General features: G+C 35.1%; 2 protein-coding genes across 10 annotated transcripts; both read right to left on the bottom strand.

Moving 5' to 3' along the window:
* Positions 1-1416: 1416 nt before the first annotated feature.
* On the bottom strand, positions 1417-9348 carry LOC101243745 (fatty acid amide hydrolase). Of its 5 annotated transcripts, none has more exons than XM_069289809.1 (22): positions 9209-9348; positions 9021-9130; positions 8822-8931; positions 8658-8718; positions 7901-8090; positions 7691-7821; positions 7483-7560; positions 7266-7413; positions 6907-7019; positions 6737-6812; positions 5595-5666; positions 4751-4802; positions 4405-4485; positions 4185-4322; positions 3963-4066; positions 3733-3825; positions 3088-3156; positions 2432-2496; positions 2263-2324; positions 1891-1986; positions 1660-1768; positions 1417-1580 (listed from the first exon to the last, which is right to left on the bottom strand). In XM_069289809.1, exons 2-21 carry the CDS (start codon positions 9097-9099, stop codon positions 1706-1708), a joined length of 1881 nt encoding a protein of 626 aa, XP_069145910.1. In that variant the 5' UTR covers positions 9100-9130; positions 9209-9348; the 3' UTR covers positions 1417-1580; positions 1660-1705. The 5 variants fall into 5 exon arrangements, with proteins under 5 accessions (XP_069145910.1, XP_069145915.1, XP_069145917.1 ...); XM_069289814.1 differs by having other exon boundaries at positions 4239-4322; XM_069289816.1 differs by having other exon boundaries at positions 1665-1768; positions 4239-4322.
* Positions 9349-9698: 350 nt separating this feature from the next.
* LOC101244325 (fatty acid amide hydrolase-like) lies at positions 9699-18065 on the bottom strand. 5 transcript variants are annotated; one of them, XR_011211871.1, is made up of 21 exons: positions 17650-17888; positions 17237-17346; positions 17065-17125; positions 16527-16717; positions 16317-16446; positions 16093-16170; positions 15873-16020; positions 15504-15616; positions 15348-15423; positions 14902-14973; positions 14178-14229; positions 13527-13607; positions 13361-13444; positions 13048-13151; positions 12807-12899; positions 12062-12130; positions 11681-11807; positions 11494-11558; positions 10936-10997; positions 10317-10412; positions 9699-10021 (listed from the first exon to the last, which is right to left on the bottom strand). XR_011211871.1 is itself a non-coding variant. In XM_004230496.5 (20 exons), exons 1-20 carry the CDS (start codon positions 17726-17728, stop codon positions 9953-9955), a joined length of 1833 nt encoding a protein of 610 aa, XP_004230544.1. In that variant the 5' UTR covers positions 17729-18065; the 3' UTR covers positions 9699-9952. The 5 variants fall into 5 exon arrangements, 3 of the variants coding, with proteins under 3 accessions (XP_004230544.1, XP_010315149.1, XP_025883943.1); XR_011211872.1 differs by having other exon boundaries at positions 9724-10021; positions 11640-11807; XM_004230496.5 differs by lacking the exon at positions 11681-11807 and having other exon boundaries at positions 17650-18065.
* Between the last annotated feature and the right edge of the window lie 424 nt (positions 18066-18489).

The raw sequence follows: 18489 nt of genomic DNA, 5'->3' as shown, positions 1-18489 counted from the left end.
CGACCAAAAATATATGTACCTTTACGCAATATTGGCATTCAATATTGACAACAACCAAGTTAGTTGCCATTTATTGCGTATTAAAGCCCACATTTTCTTATGGGAAAGTACTTCATCGATCCCTAACTTTTTCTCTAATTTTTTCTTACTCGTGTCTTTTGACAAATTAAAAAAGAATACACTTTTTTATTTATAATATTTTTAATTAATTAATTAATTTTTAAAAAGTTAGATGTTTCTTTTGACAAATTAAAAAAGAACAATTTTTTTTATTTTTAATATTTTTAATTAATTAATTAATTTTTAAAAAGTTAGAACATTTTAAAAATTGTAAAATTTTAATTTATACATATCATAATTAATACAGATAAAATGATAAATGTACTATGTCAATTAAATTGTTCAAAATCGACCAACTGATAACTCGAAATAAATTTTTTTTATTGGTTTATCAGTGTTGGATTATTGATTTAACGTTTTTAATTCTTTTGTTATTGAATTATCGGTTAATGGTTTGAAGTTTTTTCTTAACGGGTTAAACGATAGAGTAAATTAAATAATTATATTTATACCATTTTGTATATAAATACTTTGACTTAAAGTTTGATTTCCTACTTTTATCTTTTATTGTCTCAAACACTTTGTTATTCTACATGTAAGTATTTGTAAGATGTAACTTGTATACTCATCTGCATGGTTTATTTGATTTGTCATCTTGTTTCTAAGTGATTCTCAATAATTTTTGTGTCTAAAATTTTAACGGTTAAATTGATAACAATCAAAAACTAATAAATCAATAACCAATAAACCGATATCTTAATAATTCTATAACAATTTAGCATCTCCATAAATCTATAACTAATAAACCAAATCAATAAACTTCAATATGGTTTCAATCATTACATCTATTTTTCTTTTTGGTTCTTTTGAAAAAGATAATATTTGACATATTTTTAATTTTAGACATAAAATTTTTTAAAATATTTTTTTACTTTCTTACCTTGCCAAATCAAAATAAGTCAAATAAAATGGTGAAACTAATATTCCCTCCGATTCAAAAAATTTATTTTAATCTGTTTAAAAAAAATGATCTTTTTTTTTTGGTAACATTTTAATTTCACGTGACATGTTTAATGCTACAAGATCAAAGAACAATTTTGTACATTTAACCTACTTTAATTTAGTACCACATGATTCAAAAGTCTTCTTTATATTATTAAACTATGTGTCAAGTTAAATCAAGTCATTTTTGCGAAACGGAAAGAGTATCTTTTACTACCTCCCTGTAGCAATACTTGTGCGGCTAAAAAAATATATTTAACAATAGTTGTCCACTTTATAAAACCAAGAATCATTTCCCTTCTTGGATAGAGTGAGTATCTAATTTCTGAAAGGAGAGCGAAAGAGGAGAGATGATTGAAAGAGTAAACTGTAGTTGTAAAACGTCATTCTTTTAAAGTAAAGCTATGAAAATTAAATACATAGAACATCTCTGCTATACCATGTAAAGTTTTCATTAAAAGACCTGTTTAAAGATTCAAAATGAATGGTTTTGACACCATCGATGCCCAATAACCAACCTGAGAATGTGAGATGGTTTCTATGAATAACCAAAATCTTGATAAATGAATCCACGTCTTTTTAAGCTTCACGACTAACCTTACCGTTTACCCAGGGCTCCCATTGACGTAAGCAAGCTTGATTTCTAGTTCCCTTTCAAAATGTCATAATATTGCAGTGGCTTCTTCTTGGGCTCAGCACAAGTTTCCTGAAAAAGAGCAATGTTATGCTTTGTTATTGGAAGTCATTTCTGCATAGGGGTCATTATCCGTTTGGAGCTTTGAATGAATAGTAGTTGCTTTCATTCATCTTGGCTGAATGGACAATTACCTCAATTGCAGCAGCTAAGCGCAAAATGGAAGCTTCACACCAGGGTCGGCCAATGAGTTGCATACCTATGGGAAGCCCTTGCTTGTCATAACCAACCTGAGCATGTAACTCACTGACATGAGATAGCGATAACTACCATTGTTGTACTACCTGAATATACCTCATTTTGAATGTGACCAACAAATCCTACATTATGGATCATTTAAAGGAAATCTAGGCTGAAATACGCTTCTGCAGGGGATTAAGTTTTTTTTATTTTTGAAGTGGAGTCGATATATAATCTTGCCTTTACTTCCACAGAAATGGTTAATTCCTTAATGATCACCGGTCAACTAACTACCCTGGATAAAGAAGAAAGCTGTTGCAACTTACAGGAACAGTAACAGCAGGAAGTCCCAGAAGATTTGCGGTTATAATAAACCGCATAAGATTTCCTGAAATATAGAATACATGAATACAAATAGTAGAGAAACAGCCTTTGTATAGTTCCAACTAACTCCATAGTTGATGATATCTGGTAAGAGGTGACTAAGGGAAAAACCTGAAACTTGCAAATCAGTCTCCCCAACTTTAAGAGCACTTGGTGGAATTCTGGGTGCTGTCATGCTGAAAAAGAAGGAAGTATCAGAAATGGTGATAGGAATATTCCTGCCAATGCACACAAGCTCAGGATGTCACAAAATCTAACTTTGACATGTATCAGCTAACTAATCTACCGTCTACACATTTGGACTAGCCATTTAATGTTTTAGATATCTACATTAACAAGTCAGTCACGTGACCACTTCATCTCTAAGAATATTATATCAGGTCCAGAAGTCCCACCAACTAAAAGAAGGGGGGAAACAAAAAGAGAAGGAAAAACCTTTCAGAAGGGTGGCCCGCCACCTACCCACTCATCAATCACGGTGTTCAGCTGACTTGCACTGATAAATACCTATTATATTGGAATTAGGCCAATCAAAAAAAATAAGGTTGGCTTTGTGCCCTCAAATTGGTTCCGGCTTTATTTCATAGTGAATTTATGGATTTGAATACTTCTAACTCTACTGATTTTTTTTTTTTGTAAATTCAGAAGAGGGGAATAGTTTGAGAAAGATGAGTGACTAAATGTGCGCACATGAAAAAAATGAGAAAATATGTCCAATAACTGGAATAGAGTAAGCCTTGGTGAATGTATGTAAGTCCTTGACGTACCCAGTTGTAGGTGTCACAATGATATCCACCTTCTTGAAAATCTCCATATGGAAATACATTAACCTCCGCCTGCAAGAAACCAGACAAGAGCTATGTCAATCATGTTTCTTGTACTTCTGAAAGATCCGTTTCTGTTTGTATCTGTAAGAAATGCATACGACACTAATTGGAAAGGTTAGCATTACAGAGTACATGCACAAACCAAGCATAAAAGAATATACATAACTACTGAACAACACAGAAATTAGAAGACAATAGTCCTAGAACATTTTCTCCTTTTCAACATCCCATCCTGTTTTCTGAATGAAGCATTACTTTCAGCATATCAAACACTCCACCATATCTTATCAAGTCATATGCTTGGATTGGAATGTATCTGAATTCTTTTAACAACATTGTTGATAGGTTCCAAAGTCATCAACTTAAAAGTCTTGGCAAGTAATTAAGTGTAAAAGTAAACCTAAGGTAAGATACAACTATGTGACGTTTTCAGTCATTTCACATGCCACCATATTGCTAAATCAATAAATCAGTTCTCAGATGACAACAATAACATCAGACCAATTCTCAGATGGAGTCTGAAAGAAATTCATGACTAGGTTAGATTGCTTTAGTGCAGGTAGCTTAAGAAACAACATGTCTCACCTAAGCCGCTGAGCAGCAACATAATCTGCTGCAGTAAATGAACGAAAAAATGCCAGATTTGTACGAGTATCATATGTCAATCTTGCTCCTCTCCTGGTGACAGAAAAAGAAGAAGAAAACAGATAACAAAGATGATATCAGGAAATAGTCTGAAGTTGCTCTCAATAAGACATTGAGATCTAGTAAGAAGACATGTGATGTACTAGAATATTCAAAGAGAAATTGTGTACCCGTCACCACAGTCTGGATTCAGTGAGCACAATGATTCAGACCCAATAGAAACAATATGAGCAATGCGCATCTCATGCAACTCTGGTATTACAATCTCTACAGTCTTCAACCACGAGATAAAGAAAAATATTAGACGTACTAACAATCTTGTAGAATGATAGATACTCATAATATTGATGCTAATTGTTCCAATAATTCTAAACCAAAGCTAGGAGATTCACCAGCCAAAGTCCAAGATAAAGCAATGGAGAATGTAATAATAGAAATAGGCATACTTTGCATCCATGCTTTTCTGATAGTTGACTGAGAACATTCTCACACTTGTCAGATATATCAGTTGAGAAGACATCATTAAACCACTACAAGAGGAAGTTGCTATGAGATTATCAAAGAAATAATGGTCATAACAAAAAAAAATTCAGTGCACAACAGTGTAGTCACCTCTGTATATTTTCCAAGGCGCAGTGATTCCAGAGATCGCGAGCTCTCTCGTGAGGGGAAATTAGGTACACAAGGGAGGGACTGAAAGAAATAGAGACAGATGATTAAATTACAGACAGAACTTCTGATCCACAATTATGTCCAAAATTAATAAGATGAATGTGATATGCTTAGAGTCTGCTGGAGAGATTGAAACTAATAACACAGTTTTTAGATGTACTAAACATGTACATGATGTTTCAGGTTATCCTGTTCACTAGAAAGGTAGTTCTAAAAAGTAACACAATGAATAAAAAGGATGAATAGATCAGAAGAATACGCATTCTTTGGTGGTTTCCAACCTTACCGGTCTCAAAGAGATTCTATCAGCAGGAGAGGGCCCCAAAATTGCTGCATACCTAATGCAGTAAGATATCAACAAATCACACTGCAATTCCCTAGTGCAACTTCGATCGTAAATTTATTTAAAACAAAAGTGAGACGAATAAAGCTATTAAAGCAAGAACTTGTTGGTGGAACAGGTAAAGTACATTAACTGGTACGGGAAGACATATCATGACATAGTTACCAGGCATACTTGACAAAAATACACATAAAATCAACCATTTAGGAGGAAGGATAACTCTGTACTAGCATTTTCTCCAGATCATTAGAATATCTAAATCCTCCTACTATATACCAGGTAAAACTGACTGAGTTTGCTGGCTATGCAATCTGATTGTCCGATTGTCTTGTCAATCTCATGCTAATAATCAAGAAGTACTTTCACTGGTTTAGCAGCTATTAGAATTTACGCATACAACACATTGTGCATCCTAGTGGTTCTTTGTACAGTACTGCTAATTAGAAATTGACAGTCGGGCACTTGATGGGATTACTGGTCCTTGGACAAGATTTAACTGTTTGCGTCTGATTGATAAATCTAAATGAGGTATGCAATTCTAAATTTCCAGAATGCACTTATAGTTCTTTTATATGGTCTGACAAGATGGTTGAATAATCATTCCACATCTTTTTGCATACCTCTATTATTCTCATTCCTTTTCCTCAATAATAAGATTCTTTTTGTTTGTTCTTTACCATCAGCAAGCAGATTTATGATAGGAAAATGAGGCCAGGTCATTCTAACATTCGTTTAATAATGTTTAAGAGTAAGCATATTCTCAATATTCAAGCCCATGATAACTTACACAAGTATGGTGTCCTCAACTGTTGTGGCTATTGGTCCAATTATTTCTACCGTTCCATCATCACATAATGACCTGGATAAATAAAAGAGAGGCTATAGTGAATCTGCCCCATCCTGCAAGAGAACTTTCTTCCTTAACATGAAAAAAGAACCATTTGGAACACCATGAACATTGAATGTCTATGCACAACTGACTTAATAATAAGAAGGTACAAGAGATAATAGGTTTGATGCAATTAAATTGACCAAAGGCGATGCATAAGTGGAAATCACTAGTCACTTGACCAGAATCACTCATCTCTCCAACTTAAGAAAATCTATATGGATTCGTCTTATCATTGAAGATCATTTGTCTGTCATTACTTTTCTGATAAGCTTGGACACATATTTCCATATTCAAATTGTGTACTAAGCCCTATAAGCATCAAAATCAGTCACAGCCTATGGAAATTCACTGAGTTTGGAATTCTTGCAGCCAACCAACAGTAATTTCAAGCTACATCCTAAGCATTGATCTTCAATATTATTGATAAAGGTATATACATCCATATTATCTTTGTACAATTATAACTAAATAAGTTTCTAATTCAATTCTTTTATCTTTACCCTGATAACTAAAGTTTCATTTTTCATTCTGGATAGCTACAGTTTCTTCATTTCTTTATCTCGATAACTCAAGTTCATCCAATCATTTACACAGGCAAGCAACCTATGAGATGCTACATCAAAATAAAACTTCACATTAAGTATCCTCACTGGAGTTATAAAGATTTGAAGTGATACTAATGTGGTAGACGGGAAATAGCATAACTTATGATCATAATATCATCTTTCGGCTACTAAAATGATGTTATTGTGAAAAAGTGTGAACATTGTCTTGAATCATAAAAAGATCTGTTGAGATAACCAAATCCAATTTGAGATGGTCTATCATCACTATAGATAAAAGGTTGATGTCCTAGACTAATGTATACACATGCATATATGAACCACAACCTCCTAAATGAAGATGCAGGATAAATGCAAGAAAAAAAAATTAATGGTTGACAAAAGAGGAACAAGAATGATGGCTATACAGTTGGAAGATCTGTTAGGGAGAAAGACATATCATAAGGCACATGTACAAATGAAGGATGAGCTCACCCTGTCATGTCAGTTCGACCATATGTTGACTTCAAACCTACAACACCACAAAGGGAAGAAGGAATCCGAACTGAACCTGTCCTTACACATTAAATCAAGCATCAATAAAATACTGTTTTATGAAGATTGAATAAGCGAATTCTTCAGTTTGACATGTGTAGGTGTACAACCTCCTCCATCTGTCCCTAAAGCTGCAGAACACAGTCCCGAAGCCACAATAGCTGCAGGGCCTGAGGAAGACCCTCCTGTATACCTCTCTGGATCATGTGGATTTCGTGTAGTCCTGTCACAGAGAGATTTTTAACTTGGAAGTTATAGGGAAGAGACGCTAAAGTATGTTCAAAACAACTAATAAACAACTCTAGAGTTTTCCACCTCAGGATGTAAACATTTTAGGAAGCAATTATTATAGGTCACTGTGAAGGAAGTCTGTAAATGCTAGCGTTACATCTGAAACAGAAAGGAACTGTTTGAGGACTGCCTTCATGTGCACAAAGCCTTTCTACAAAAGAATATGTAAAATATATACCCATAGTTTGCATTGTTTCCAGTGGTGCCCAAGCCCAACTCATGCATGTTCGCCTTTCCAACCAAAATTGTGCCACAACTTCGTAATCTTGAAACAGAAACAGCATCCTTCGTTACCTCACGAACCTCATGCATCCATGTAGTTGCTCCTGTTTGCACCAAGTATATAATTAAATCTGGAAATAGGGCTCAGTGGAAGATGAAAATAAAATATATACCCTTTGAAGGATGGGGATAGCAATCTATGTCATCTTTAATTGCCATGAAGGTCCCATCCAATATTGACAATGGGTTTCCTGCATAATCCCCACTCAGAAAAATATTATTCTGACTGAGAACAGTTTTCATGTTGATAAATTTTGGAGTATTATTTCGTTACAGTTCACCCATGTATACAGCATGGGAAAGATGTAAATATCAGAATACCTTGTTCAAATCTTTGTGTAGAAGCAGCAGCTTGCTTTCTTAATTCATCAGGGTCAAAAGAAATTAATAGTGGTGCTGCAGGATTTTTACTATTGAACTCCTCAATGGCTGAGATGAAGCGCTCTGCAACCTGTAATACAAGGAATAACTTCTCATCCTAGAGACTAGAAGAGAGAAACAAAAACCAAGCAACCATAGAAGTGCCTTTCCATAGATGGAGTTGTAAACTTAGATCTGTATGCATATGCATAATCACGAATTTTCCAATAGCGGAATGGTGCACTTGAATCACCACTCCAATTGCTAGCCGGATCATATTCTGGAAGATACTTCAAGGCTAGCCCAACCCGGTCTTCAGGCCTCACGTCTTCTTCCAGGCTTACAACAGCAGGTTCTGGCTCTACAACAGTCAGAAAATTGTAACTGAATTAGTGCCAAGTATAGAATTTTGTAACATGGCAAGGTAAACATTGTCATCTAGGCTTTTAATAAGAAGGCCACAATCGACATGTGATGCCAGGTTCCACATGTTTATCTCTGTGTGTGTGGATGCACACGGTCATACATACACATATACATCTTTTGCATCCATGTGATGCATCAATTTAAACAATTTTATCATCACCAATATGAATAGGGAAGATCTCACTATGCCGCCTTTGTCGGAATACAGAACTTGGTTGCCAAGATTGAATTTCCAGATCTTCCGTTATCCCTTTGAGTATTCCAATAAAGAGAACATTGTACAACAATATAACTAAAAATAAATAAAAATTAAATCACATTGGGTGTTTAAACATGTCTATTCCCTTTGATTCTTTACTTGCAAAGTGTTCATTCAAGTGAAAATGGAGGTAATTCCAACAAAGTCAAGGGAGGATATAACACAATAAAGCACCTTTCTATTTCATTTCTAACGGAAATACCCAAATTTAGAGCGAGTTGATATCTTAGCTTAAGAATGAACCTTGAGGAGGAAATTCAGGTTTAAACATAGGACCCTCCGGTATGACGGTGTACTTCAGCTTCTGTCAATCATGAATATATCTTCTTCAGTCTTTAGTTAACTATTTCATGCATATTCACAACAGGAAGTAAATTGCATATAAATACAAAATTACTTAATCAAACCTCTTCAATTTTGTTTTCATTCTTAAGGTGATTCATGATCAAAGATCCAACACCCGGTGCTTCAACGAACTTCACAAACAACTTCAACCAGAAACCAGTCAAATGTGGAGCTGCCGAAAGAACAAATTGCAAACATAGTTCAATCGTAACAACAAAAATTCAATCAAATGGTATATCACATTCAAGATAAAACCGAAACCTTGAATATTCTCTGGTATGTACTTCACCGCCGTCAAGTCAACTTCACTCGCCGGTAACATCACTCTCTTGTTCCCCATTTCTCAATCTATATTTTTTTAAAAATCACCTCTAATCATCACATAAAGAAAGAGCATTCAGAATCAAAATTATAAAGCTTAATAAATCAATGGAACTTTCTGGAATTACTTCTTTCAGCAAGTATGGAAGTTCGTTGCCGGCCGGCGAGCACTGGTTGAGTGAGCGCACGTTTGGAATTACTTTTATAGCTTATAGTTGAAATTGACAATTTCAAAGACTCGGAGACTTCCGCATGAATCACAACGAACGGTCATTTTTATTACTTCTCGCCCCGTTTTACTTGTCTATTATTTTTTAATATCACGTCCATTCTTTATTTGTTTAGTTTAATATTATTCTTAAAAGGAAAGTGTCAACTATTGAAAAATAAAAACTCAACAAAATAAGATAAAATGATTAATTTTATCTTGATAATAGAAATGACAAATAATATGAGATATGGAACGAGTTAGTAGTGGTTTTGACTTTTTACTTTCTATCTTTTATTTGTATTTTTAGCACTTTCTTATTAAGTTGAACAACGTATTGATTATTTTATTTTTCTTCAATTGTTTAGAAATAGAACAGATTAATTTTACACGACTTTAAGCTAAAAAGATTAGGTAAGAAGTTCATGTAGTTGCTTTTAGTCATTCGGAAATTATGTTTGATAAAACAAATTAACTTACACAACTTTAAGCCAAAAAGATAGGTAGGAATTTAATGCAGTTGGATTAACCATAAAATTGTTTGATAGGAACTTTTTGGCTAATCCAAAATTACAGAAGATGAACCACTTATACAGTTTTATGCCTTCTCGAACCACCAACGTATGAGAAGAGCCACCAATATATAAAGCTCAAATCCCAAAATTCACATCAGTTTCCCTTGCAAAATATCATAAAACTGCTTTGGCTTCTTCTTAGGCCCAGCACAAGTTTCCTGAGAAAAGTAACATAGAAGGTGTGTCAATAAGTGAGTTTGATTGAATTTGGACAGGTCAAAATAGATTGAACTAATGTGGGGTAAGGTTACTTGGGCTGAAATAAGTTGAGTCAACATGAGCAGGTCAAGATGGTCAAGTTAATCAATGGTCGGGTCATATTTTCATGTGCACCACTTACTGTTACTTACTGGTCCAAAGTAAGATAGATGTCCAAGTGGCGTTGAGATCAACATGGTGTTTTCTTTTCCAAGAAACAGCCAGTAACTCATTTGTTGAAAGGGTAAACCATACCTCTATGGCAGCTGCCAAGCGCAAAATGGATGCTTCGCACCATGGACGCCCAATGAGCTGCATGCCTATTGGAAGTCCTTGCTTGTCATAGCCAACCTGACATACAACATTCCAACAAAATTTTAGAACAGTTGAAGATATTACTGGTACCGCCATAATTAGTATAGTTTGCACACGGTAAATGAAATCAATATAAATGAATCTGCTTCGCTATAATTAGGCCAAGTCCATAGGTCTAGCATATATAACCACAACACTTTTAACAATTGTGCTTTTATAGTTGAGAGTTTCGAAGATGTTAATGTAGGAGCTTTTGTAATGCAATTGTATTTCCCGCTCAGACTTTCTAGGACATAGGCTTAAACTAAACTAAGACTATTTTTTGTTCAGCTCAGCATTAACAACTTTTCCACGGAACAAAAGCTTTAACTTAACTCAAGTAAACCTTTAACAAGACATTAGAGCAGAACCGGCAGTAATCTTTTAGATATAGGGTAACTGGACCACAAATAGAATTTAGTTCGCCTCAGACATTGAGCTTTTCAATATTCCCGCAAGTTATTCTAACTCAATCTGCAGTTAGTAGATTCCCAAGACATGATAAAGATGCTATGCTTACAGGGACAGAAATTGCAGGAAAGCCCAGAAGATTTGCTGCTAATACGAACCGCATAAGACTTCCTGGAAGAGAGAGTATGAGAACAAAAAACAATATAAGATTGTAAAGTAGTACCTATCCAAAATAAGAAAGAAGGAGAATGCTAAGAATTTGCAGCTAACTAATAGTTTAAAAAATTCACATAGGTGCTATGCTACATTTAAGAATATTTAAATAGAGGATCATCCTTCTTAAATCAGTATGTGCAACAACGGGAGAAGTTACTTCATCTGAAAGACATCCCATTTCCAACCAAAATGGGTACTTCATCTGAAAGACATCCCATTTCCAACCAAAATGTTTGGAGTTCGAAACCAACAGAAAAGTGGGATAAATTACTGTTGTCTCAGGAGGGAGGGCAGGTTTTGGGGGCTGGGGTTTACCAAGTTAAAGAGAGAAAAAATTATGTGGGGAACTACTCTATGGTGCTCATATGATCAATCTTTTCATACTCAGTTAGATATCAAGCAGTTGACAGCATCACCCAAACAGATAAACCAGTGTATTGTAACGACAAACCTGAAATCCACATGTTGGTCTCTCCAACTGTAAGAGCAGTTGGTGATATTATGGGCGCCGTCATGCTGAAGTATTGGGAAACAATTGTCAGCTAAAGATGGTTTCACAGATAGTCATATTTCAACAGCAGAAAATAACAAACAAACCTGCTGTTTTTCACATATATGTATATTTTTCAAACACTAACATTTATGAGTATACACGGGCATTTTGAATGTTTGATTTCTAGATCTGACATCATCAAAGGAATCACTCTTCAACTTATCACCTTCTTGTTGTTCCAGTTAAAGGAAAATCTTATTCATGCTTCATCACTGACCAAATTCAATAATTTAATAGGAATAGTGAGGAAATAATGCTATTAGCAAGCATCTATCCAATGAAAAACAGAAAAAAGGGAAAGAAGACATCACGGAAACTAAAGGAAGCATTTGCAGATTAGGTCATGCACATAAAGAGATAGATGTGTGTAATATTTTTACAAGACGGTCATTCAAATGAACAATAAAGTGATAACAAAATTTATCCACTAAACCCAAATATTGAAATGTGGTTAGTGGTTACATACGGAGTAGTAGGTGTCACAATGATATCCACCTTCTTGAAAATCTCCATGTAGAAATGCATTAACCTTCTCCTGAAATAATAAGAGAGATTATATCTAGTAATGTATTGTACTTAAAAAACTTGCATCTTGCCTATATCAGAACAGAATGCACTTCTAGCCTAACTGATAACTGAATAAAATACCAAGAAATATTGAAATGCATGCTTTCATTAGTAAGACACAAGAGGATAAACAAGATTAGAGAGAACAACAGAGCAGCTAAAAAATTTAGAGCATAAAAACTACAGGCTTCTCTTACTTATTTTTCATCCTACCTACATTCTTTGAAAAGAAACAAAACCTATGTGGATGATTTAACACGTAGTATTAAGCCCAAGAGAGATCATGAAAAAAATTAGGAAGACTAACAGTCAAATTCTTACATAAAGGAGATTATGATATTTCTTGAGCAAATTTATGAGTAGCAACGTAACTAATGGATCCGAAATAAAATATACCCAAAAGATTTAATTTCATTCTCATCAGATACGAGCAGGCAATGGTAATGAGAATCTCGTGCCATTGACAAGATTTTTCTGTCATTTTATGCAACCGTTGCCCGAAAGTACAGAATACCACTGTCTTAGACTTCCAAAACAAGTAACAAATGATCAAGCTATGCACATCTCTCTGTTCAAATATCTTTTTGAATGCCACTAAATTTGCAGTGCAAATCAAATTCAAGATTTGATAAATTATGCCCCACCTAAGACACTGGGCAGCAATATAATCTGACGCTGAATATGTTTGAAAAAGTGCCAGACTTATCCGACTGTCATATGTTAATCTTGCTAATTTCCTGAAATCAGATGAAGAACATATCATTATATACGGGGGAGCTGCAAGGTATTCATCAAGAAGAATATGAATAATGCCATCATGTCATGTACTATCCTAGAGAAGACAGATTAAGCACATGAAAGACCTGCTCAGTAAGGGAGACATACCCATCCTCAAGGTCAGGATTCAGCTGAGATAATGCTTCAGAGCCAATTGAAACAACATGTGCAATGAACATCTCATGCAACTCTGGTATTACAATCTCTATCGTCTTCAATTAAGGAAAGAAAAACAAACCCTTTTAGAAATAGGAAAAAGCTAGATAGAAAGAAAGTAGTTAGTAAAAATTGATGCTCACTAGACCCCGTACTCTATGCAAGCAAGTTGGCAGATGAACAGGGACAATTCCTTGACATAACTAAAGAATTGGATATGGGTAATAAACTTAACCAAGAAATTGGATATGGGAAATAAACTTACTTTGCACTCATGTTTTTCTGATAGCTGGTTTAGAATATCCTCACACTTATCAGATATTTCAGTTGAGAAAACATCATTGAACCACTGAAGTAACAAAATCAAGAGACAATTTAATAGTTACAAGAAAGTAACATTTCAGACATGTCTTAACCAGAAAAGCAATTACCTCAGTGTACTTCCCCAAGCGCAGTGATCCCATAGAGCACCAGTTCTCACATGAACTTAAATTTGGTAAACAAGGGAGGGCCTGAAACATAGTAAATAAACTCTAAAGGAATTTAATGGAACGGGCACATGCACAACTTAGGTCTGAAACTCATAAGGTGAAAATTACCGATTGCAAAATGAAACATAGGTCAAGAATAATGTGAATAAGAAGTACAAAGATCCCTAGTTCATCTAAACTACAAAAAGTAGTTAGATCAACCTCTTCTCAGTAGTCTCAAGAGCTGATGTTTAGGTCCTACTACATCAGCTAGAAGTCGCTTCCTTCAATATTGTAATTCACGTAAACCTGGCTATTACAGGAGTTGCACAGTTTCAGGATTTCTATCTGCAGAATTTATCCAGAGACCAGAAAAAGACTGAAACTACCACTCAAGAAGCCTTTTTCTCCAAGGTTTACATACTATAAGGGTTCCCAAAACTAAGAAGTTGTATAACTCTCCTCTTTAGATATCTTGTGGTTTTTTATGATACTGAAGAAACTAGAACAGATGGTCAATCAATTTGTATTCAGTGATATTTTAATGAATAGACGATTTCATTTTTTAAAGGAAGCATTAGATTTGAGCATGCTATATTCTTGGGTAATTACCGGTTTCAAAGAAACTCTCTCAGCAGGCGAAGATCCTAAAATTGCAGCATACCTGACAGTAAGATATCACAACTTAGATTTCAGGAAAAAGTAGAAAAATCCTGATTAGTTTGAAATTAAGGAGTAGTTGATTGATAGGTTGATTAACTCGCATGGTTGGAGGAAGGAATCTTGTATATTAACTTCTTTCATCTCTCAAAGCATAAATAGTGTAGGAATCGGACTCTGTCCCATCCCAAGATAAAATCTAAGCTCATTAAAGGCAAAAAGTAGAAAAATCCTGATTAGTTTGAAATTAAGGAGTAGTTGATTGATAGGTTGATTAACTCGCACGGTTGGAGGAAGGAATCTTGTATATTTACTTCTTTCATCTCTCAAAGCATAAATAGGGTAGGAATCGGACTCTGTCCCATCCCAAGATAAAAGGAGATAAACCCTCTAAGATTTTTTGAAGAGTAGATTTAAGCAAAATAAGGCAGAGCTGCATACACACAAATACTAAGACAAACATAATCAAACCTTCTGCTGATAGTAGCACTTCACGGGCATATATAAATTCAAGTACTACAATGAGTTGTTCTCACAAGCTACATGACTGCACAATCTTCCCCAGTGGTGATAGTCAAGGACAATTTGCATTGTCACATCACTATTTATAGAACTATAAGAACTGGACTTCAAAACAAGTACACTCTGGAACATTCAAAACTGTTCAACTACTTACACCAGTATGGCATCCTCAACAGTTGCTGTGATAGGTCCAACAATTGCCACTGTTCCACTATGATAGAGCAACCTGGCAAAAATGATGAGACTAAAAAGTTACCTATAAGAGTTACAAAGCTAGTGCGAAAACAACAAAGTATAGCAGATTTACAAGTTAGTTGACAAAAAGCAATATATTTGCACATATAATTACTACAATCAGGCAGAACTTAGAATATTCATTTTGCCATAGAAGGAACTTCAAGAAAAAAATCTTTTATTTACAACAATCATGTTGGGGCCAGCCTGCGCGTACATCAACTAATTCACCAGGTACATGTACCTCCCACCAACTTAAGTACCGGATCACTAATTACCCCCCCCCCCCCCCCCCCGCAAACCATGGTTTAAGGAGACCAGAATGCAGGCATATATATTCAGACCCCCTCCACAATAGGAGCTCACCCTTTCATGTCAGTCCTTCCATATGTTGTCTTCAAGCCCACCACACCACAAAGGGAAGAAGGAATCCGAACTGAACCTGTAAAAATAAACTTTAGCAAACATGACATACAAATATTTCATAAGATGACTCACGAGCTACATGGTATCATAGACAACCTCCTCCATCTGTTCCTAATGCAGCAGAACACAATCCACAAGCTACAATAGCTGCAGAGCCTGAGGAAGACCCGCCTGTGTACCTATCTGGAGCATGTGGATTCCTGGTTGTCCTGTCATAGAAAGAAATCCACCCACCCAAACTGTTGTTACAATGAAAAAACATTTCCTAAATGGAGTGGAAAGTTAAAATTGTCAGAATTCACGTACATAGCAATCTCTCCCCCCCCCCCCCCCCCAAGGTCATTTAATATTTGACTCAATGTGTGACTTGATTAAATGTTTAGTGAGCTTTAGCATCATGATTTACTTATTATGAAACTATGGGAATTTCTTGTCTATTGTGTACAGCTTATAAGCTTAACTCACCCAAAATTTGCATTATTTCCAGTTGTTCCCAGGGCCAATTCATGCATATTTGTCTTTCCAACCATAACTGCACCGCAGTTTCGTAATCTTGAGACACAGACAGCATCTTTCTTAACTTGACGAAGCTCGTGAAACCAAGTTGCGCCACCTGTTAGACATTAAGTTTGAAACTAAATCTGGCAAAGAACTATACTTTGGTGACTAGAACTAGAGCACATACCCTTTGATGGATATGGATAGCAATCAATGTCATCCTTAACTGCTATGAAGATACCATCCAGGATTGATAATTCACTTCCTGCACAAACCCAGCGGCTAAGAAATAGTAGCTAAGTAGAGTCAAATGCAGATAGCACTCTAGAAGGAAGAATATTTTTGAATTACAATGGGATAACAGTATACATGTCTCTGTATATGACCATAAAAAAATATACACCATAGTACCTTCTTTAAATCTCTGTGTGGAAGCAGCAGCTTGCCTTCTGACTTCATCAGGATCATAAGAAATTAGTAGTGGTGCCAGTGGATTCTTGTTGTTAGACTCTTCTATAGCTAAGATGAAATGCTCTGCTACCTATGATACAAATGTAAAATAAGCTTATCCTAATATACATTTATACGAACAGCATGAGAATTGGGAAAACAATGGCTTGCCTGAGATGGAGTTGTAAGCTTAGATTTGTAAGCATATGTATAATCACGAATCTTCCAATAGCGGAATGGTGTGGTTGGATCATTAATCCAAATACAGGCTGGATTGTAATCTGGAAGACACTGCAAGGCAAACTCAACGCGTTCTTCAGGTTTCCCATCTTCTTCCAAGCAAAAAACACCAGGTTCTGACTCTAAATCCACACTCCATATAAAGTCGGTCAGTGACTTCAAGGAGCATTGGTTTTATCATAAAATGTTCCTTTAATCTATTTGTTACTCCACAAATAAACGAAAGAAGAGGTTGAAACAAAGATAAGCCTTTCTTTTCTTGTTTTTTTCTTACAAGGGATAGGACAAAAGAGAACCGTATTTAAACAAGGATGTTGTCCTAGTCAAGCAGTTCCTTCTCATTATGATGGTCTATTCGTAAACCAAGGATAGCTGAGCGGGAAAAAATTCACACTTTTGAGAAGACGGACAGGAGCGTAGACAACGTAAAGAGAAAACTTACTGAAGAAAGAGTGATATAGAAACTAACCTTTAGGAGGAAATTCAGGTATAAACATGGGAGTCTCTGGTATCACAGTATTCTTCAACATCTACCAATTATGAACACTTAACCTTTTCAGCTATCATAGAATATGGCATCCCCTTGACATGAATATTTACGACATAAAAGAAAATAGAAATTGGACACATTAAAAACCAACCTTGGTTATTCGGTTCTTGTTCTTCACGAGAATCAAGATCATTGAACCAATAATTGGTGCTTCAATCAACATGACAAATAACTTCAACCAAAATCCAGTCAGATGTGGAGCTGCATGTCCGTAGGTGCAAATTCTCAACTGAATAACTCGAAATAACAATACAGATTTATAACAACAACTATTTCCTACCATACGTAACTTTAACAAATATTTTAAGATTGTATCAATATTCCACCATTTTGATATGAAAATTCCAAACTTATGATACTTTTTTGTGTATTTCCGAATATCTAACTCTTTATTTATTTATCTTTTAACAAACGTAAACTAATCTAATACTTGAAATTTAGCTTTTAAAGTCTTAAAAAAAAGGGGGGAAATTGCAAACAAATTATGAATGACGAAGGGAAGACCTTGAACTCTTTGAGGCGTATACTTAGCGGCCGTCATGTCAACTTCAGTCGCCGGCAACTTCACTAACTTTTTCCCCATTTCTAACAAACAGCCGGTTCAATTGATTAATTACTAGTGAAAGAGATGCAGAGTTATACTGCAGAACGTAGTTGCTTTATAGAGATCCGATTATCGGCAAGCGGCGAAGCCAGCTGTCAACATGCGTAAGGCATTTGAAAGTCCAAGTATGATGCGCCACAAAAAACAAAAAATTGCCATTTTTTAAAATTTATTTCTCTGGAGCAAAGTTTGTTGGGGAGTGGGGAGTTGTGGTCAATAGAATTAATTCGTGAAGATACCGCGCCGATTGTGTCAATTTCCCGACGACAACCGTATTGCGTCGTCTTTTCCCCAGAATTAAAAGGTTCAGTCTCCCGCCTGATTCCATGCGGCAGTTGGAAAGCTAAAGGTGGAGTGGAACCATGTTTTAATGGACTCACCGTCACAACTTACTGGCGTTGTAGTTTTTTTAATTCAATTTAAAATAATTTTACTTTTAAATTTTATTCACATATTACAAAACTGACTGTCTAAAGCTATTTTGGCAAACTAAGACTAAACTAATTGAAATTCATAATCTTTAAATAAAAAATATATTATTATACTCGGTTGTTGCAAAATACAACCACAAACATGCTAACGTTTTGAAGTATTCGATCTTATCATTATTGTTGAGTAAATTTTGTTCAAATAAAAGAATTATCAGCGCTTTAACATTTTACACGCTTTCTTTTTTTCTATTTTTTGGTTTTTTAAAATTCAGTTGTGATTTCTAAATCAACTTTGTTGTTATTTTTTTT

Source organism: Solanum lycopersicum, chromosome 1 (assembly GCF_036512215.1).
Source record: "Solanum lycopersicum chromosome 1, SLM_r2.1".
Lineage (NCBI taxonomy): Eukaryota > Viridiplantae > Streptophyta > Magnoliopsida > Solanales > Solanaceae > Solanum > Solanum lycopersicum.
This window is presented reverse-complemented; position numbering and strand designations above follow the sequence as displayed.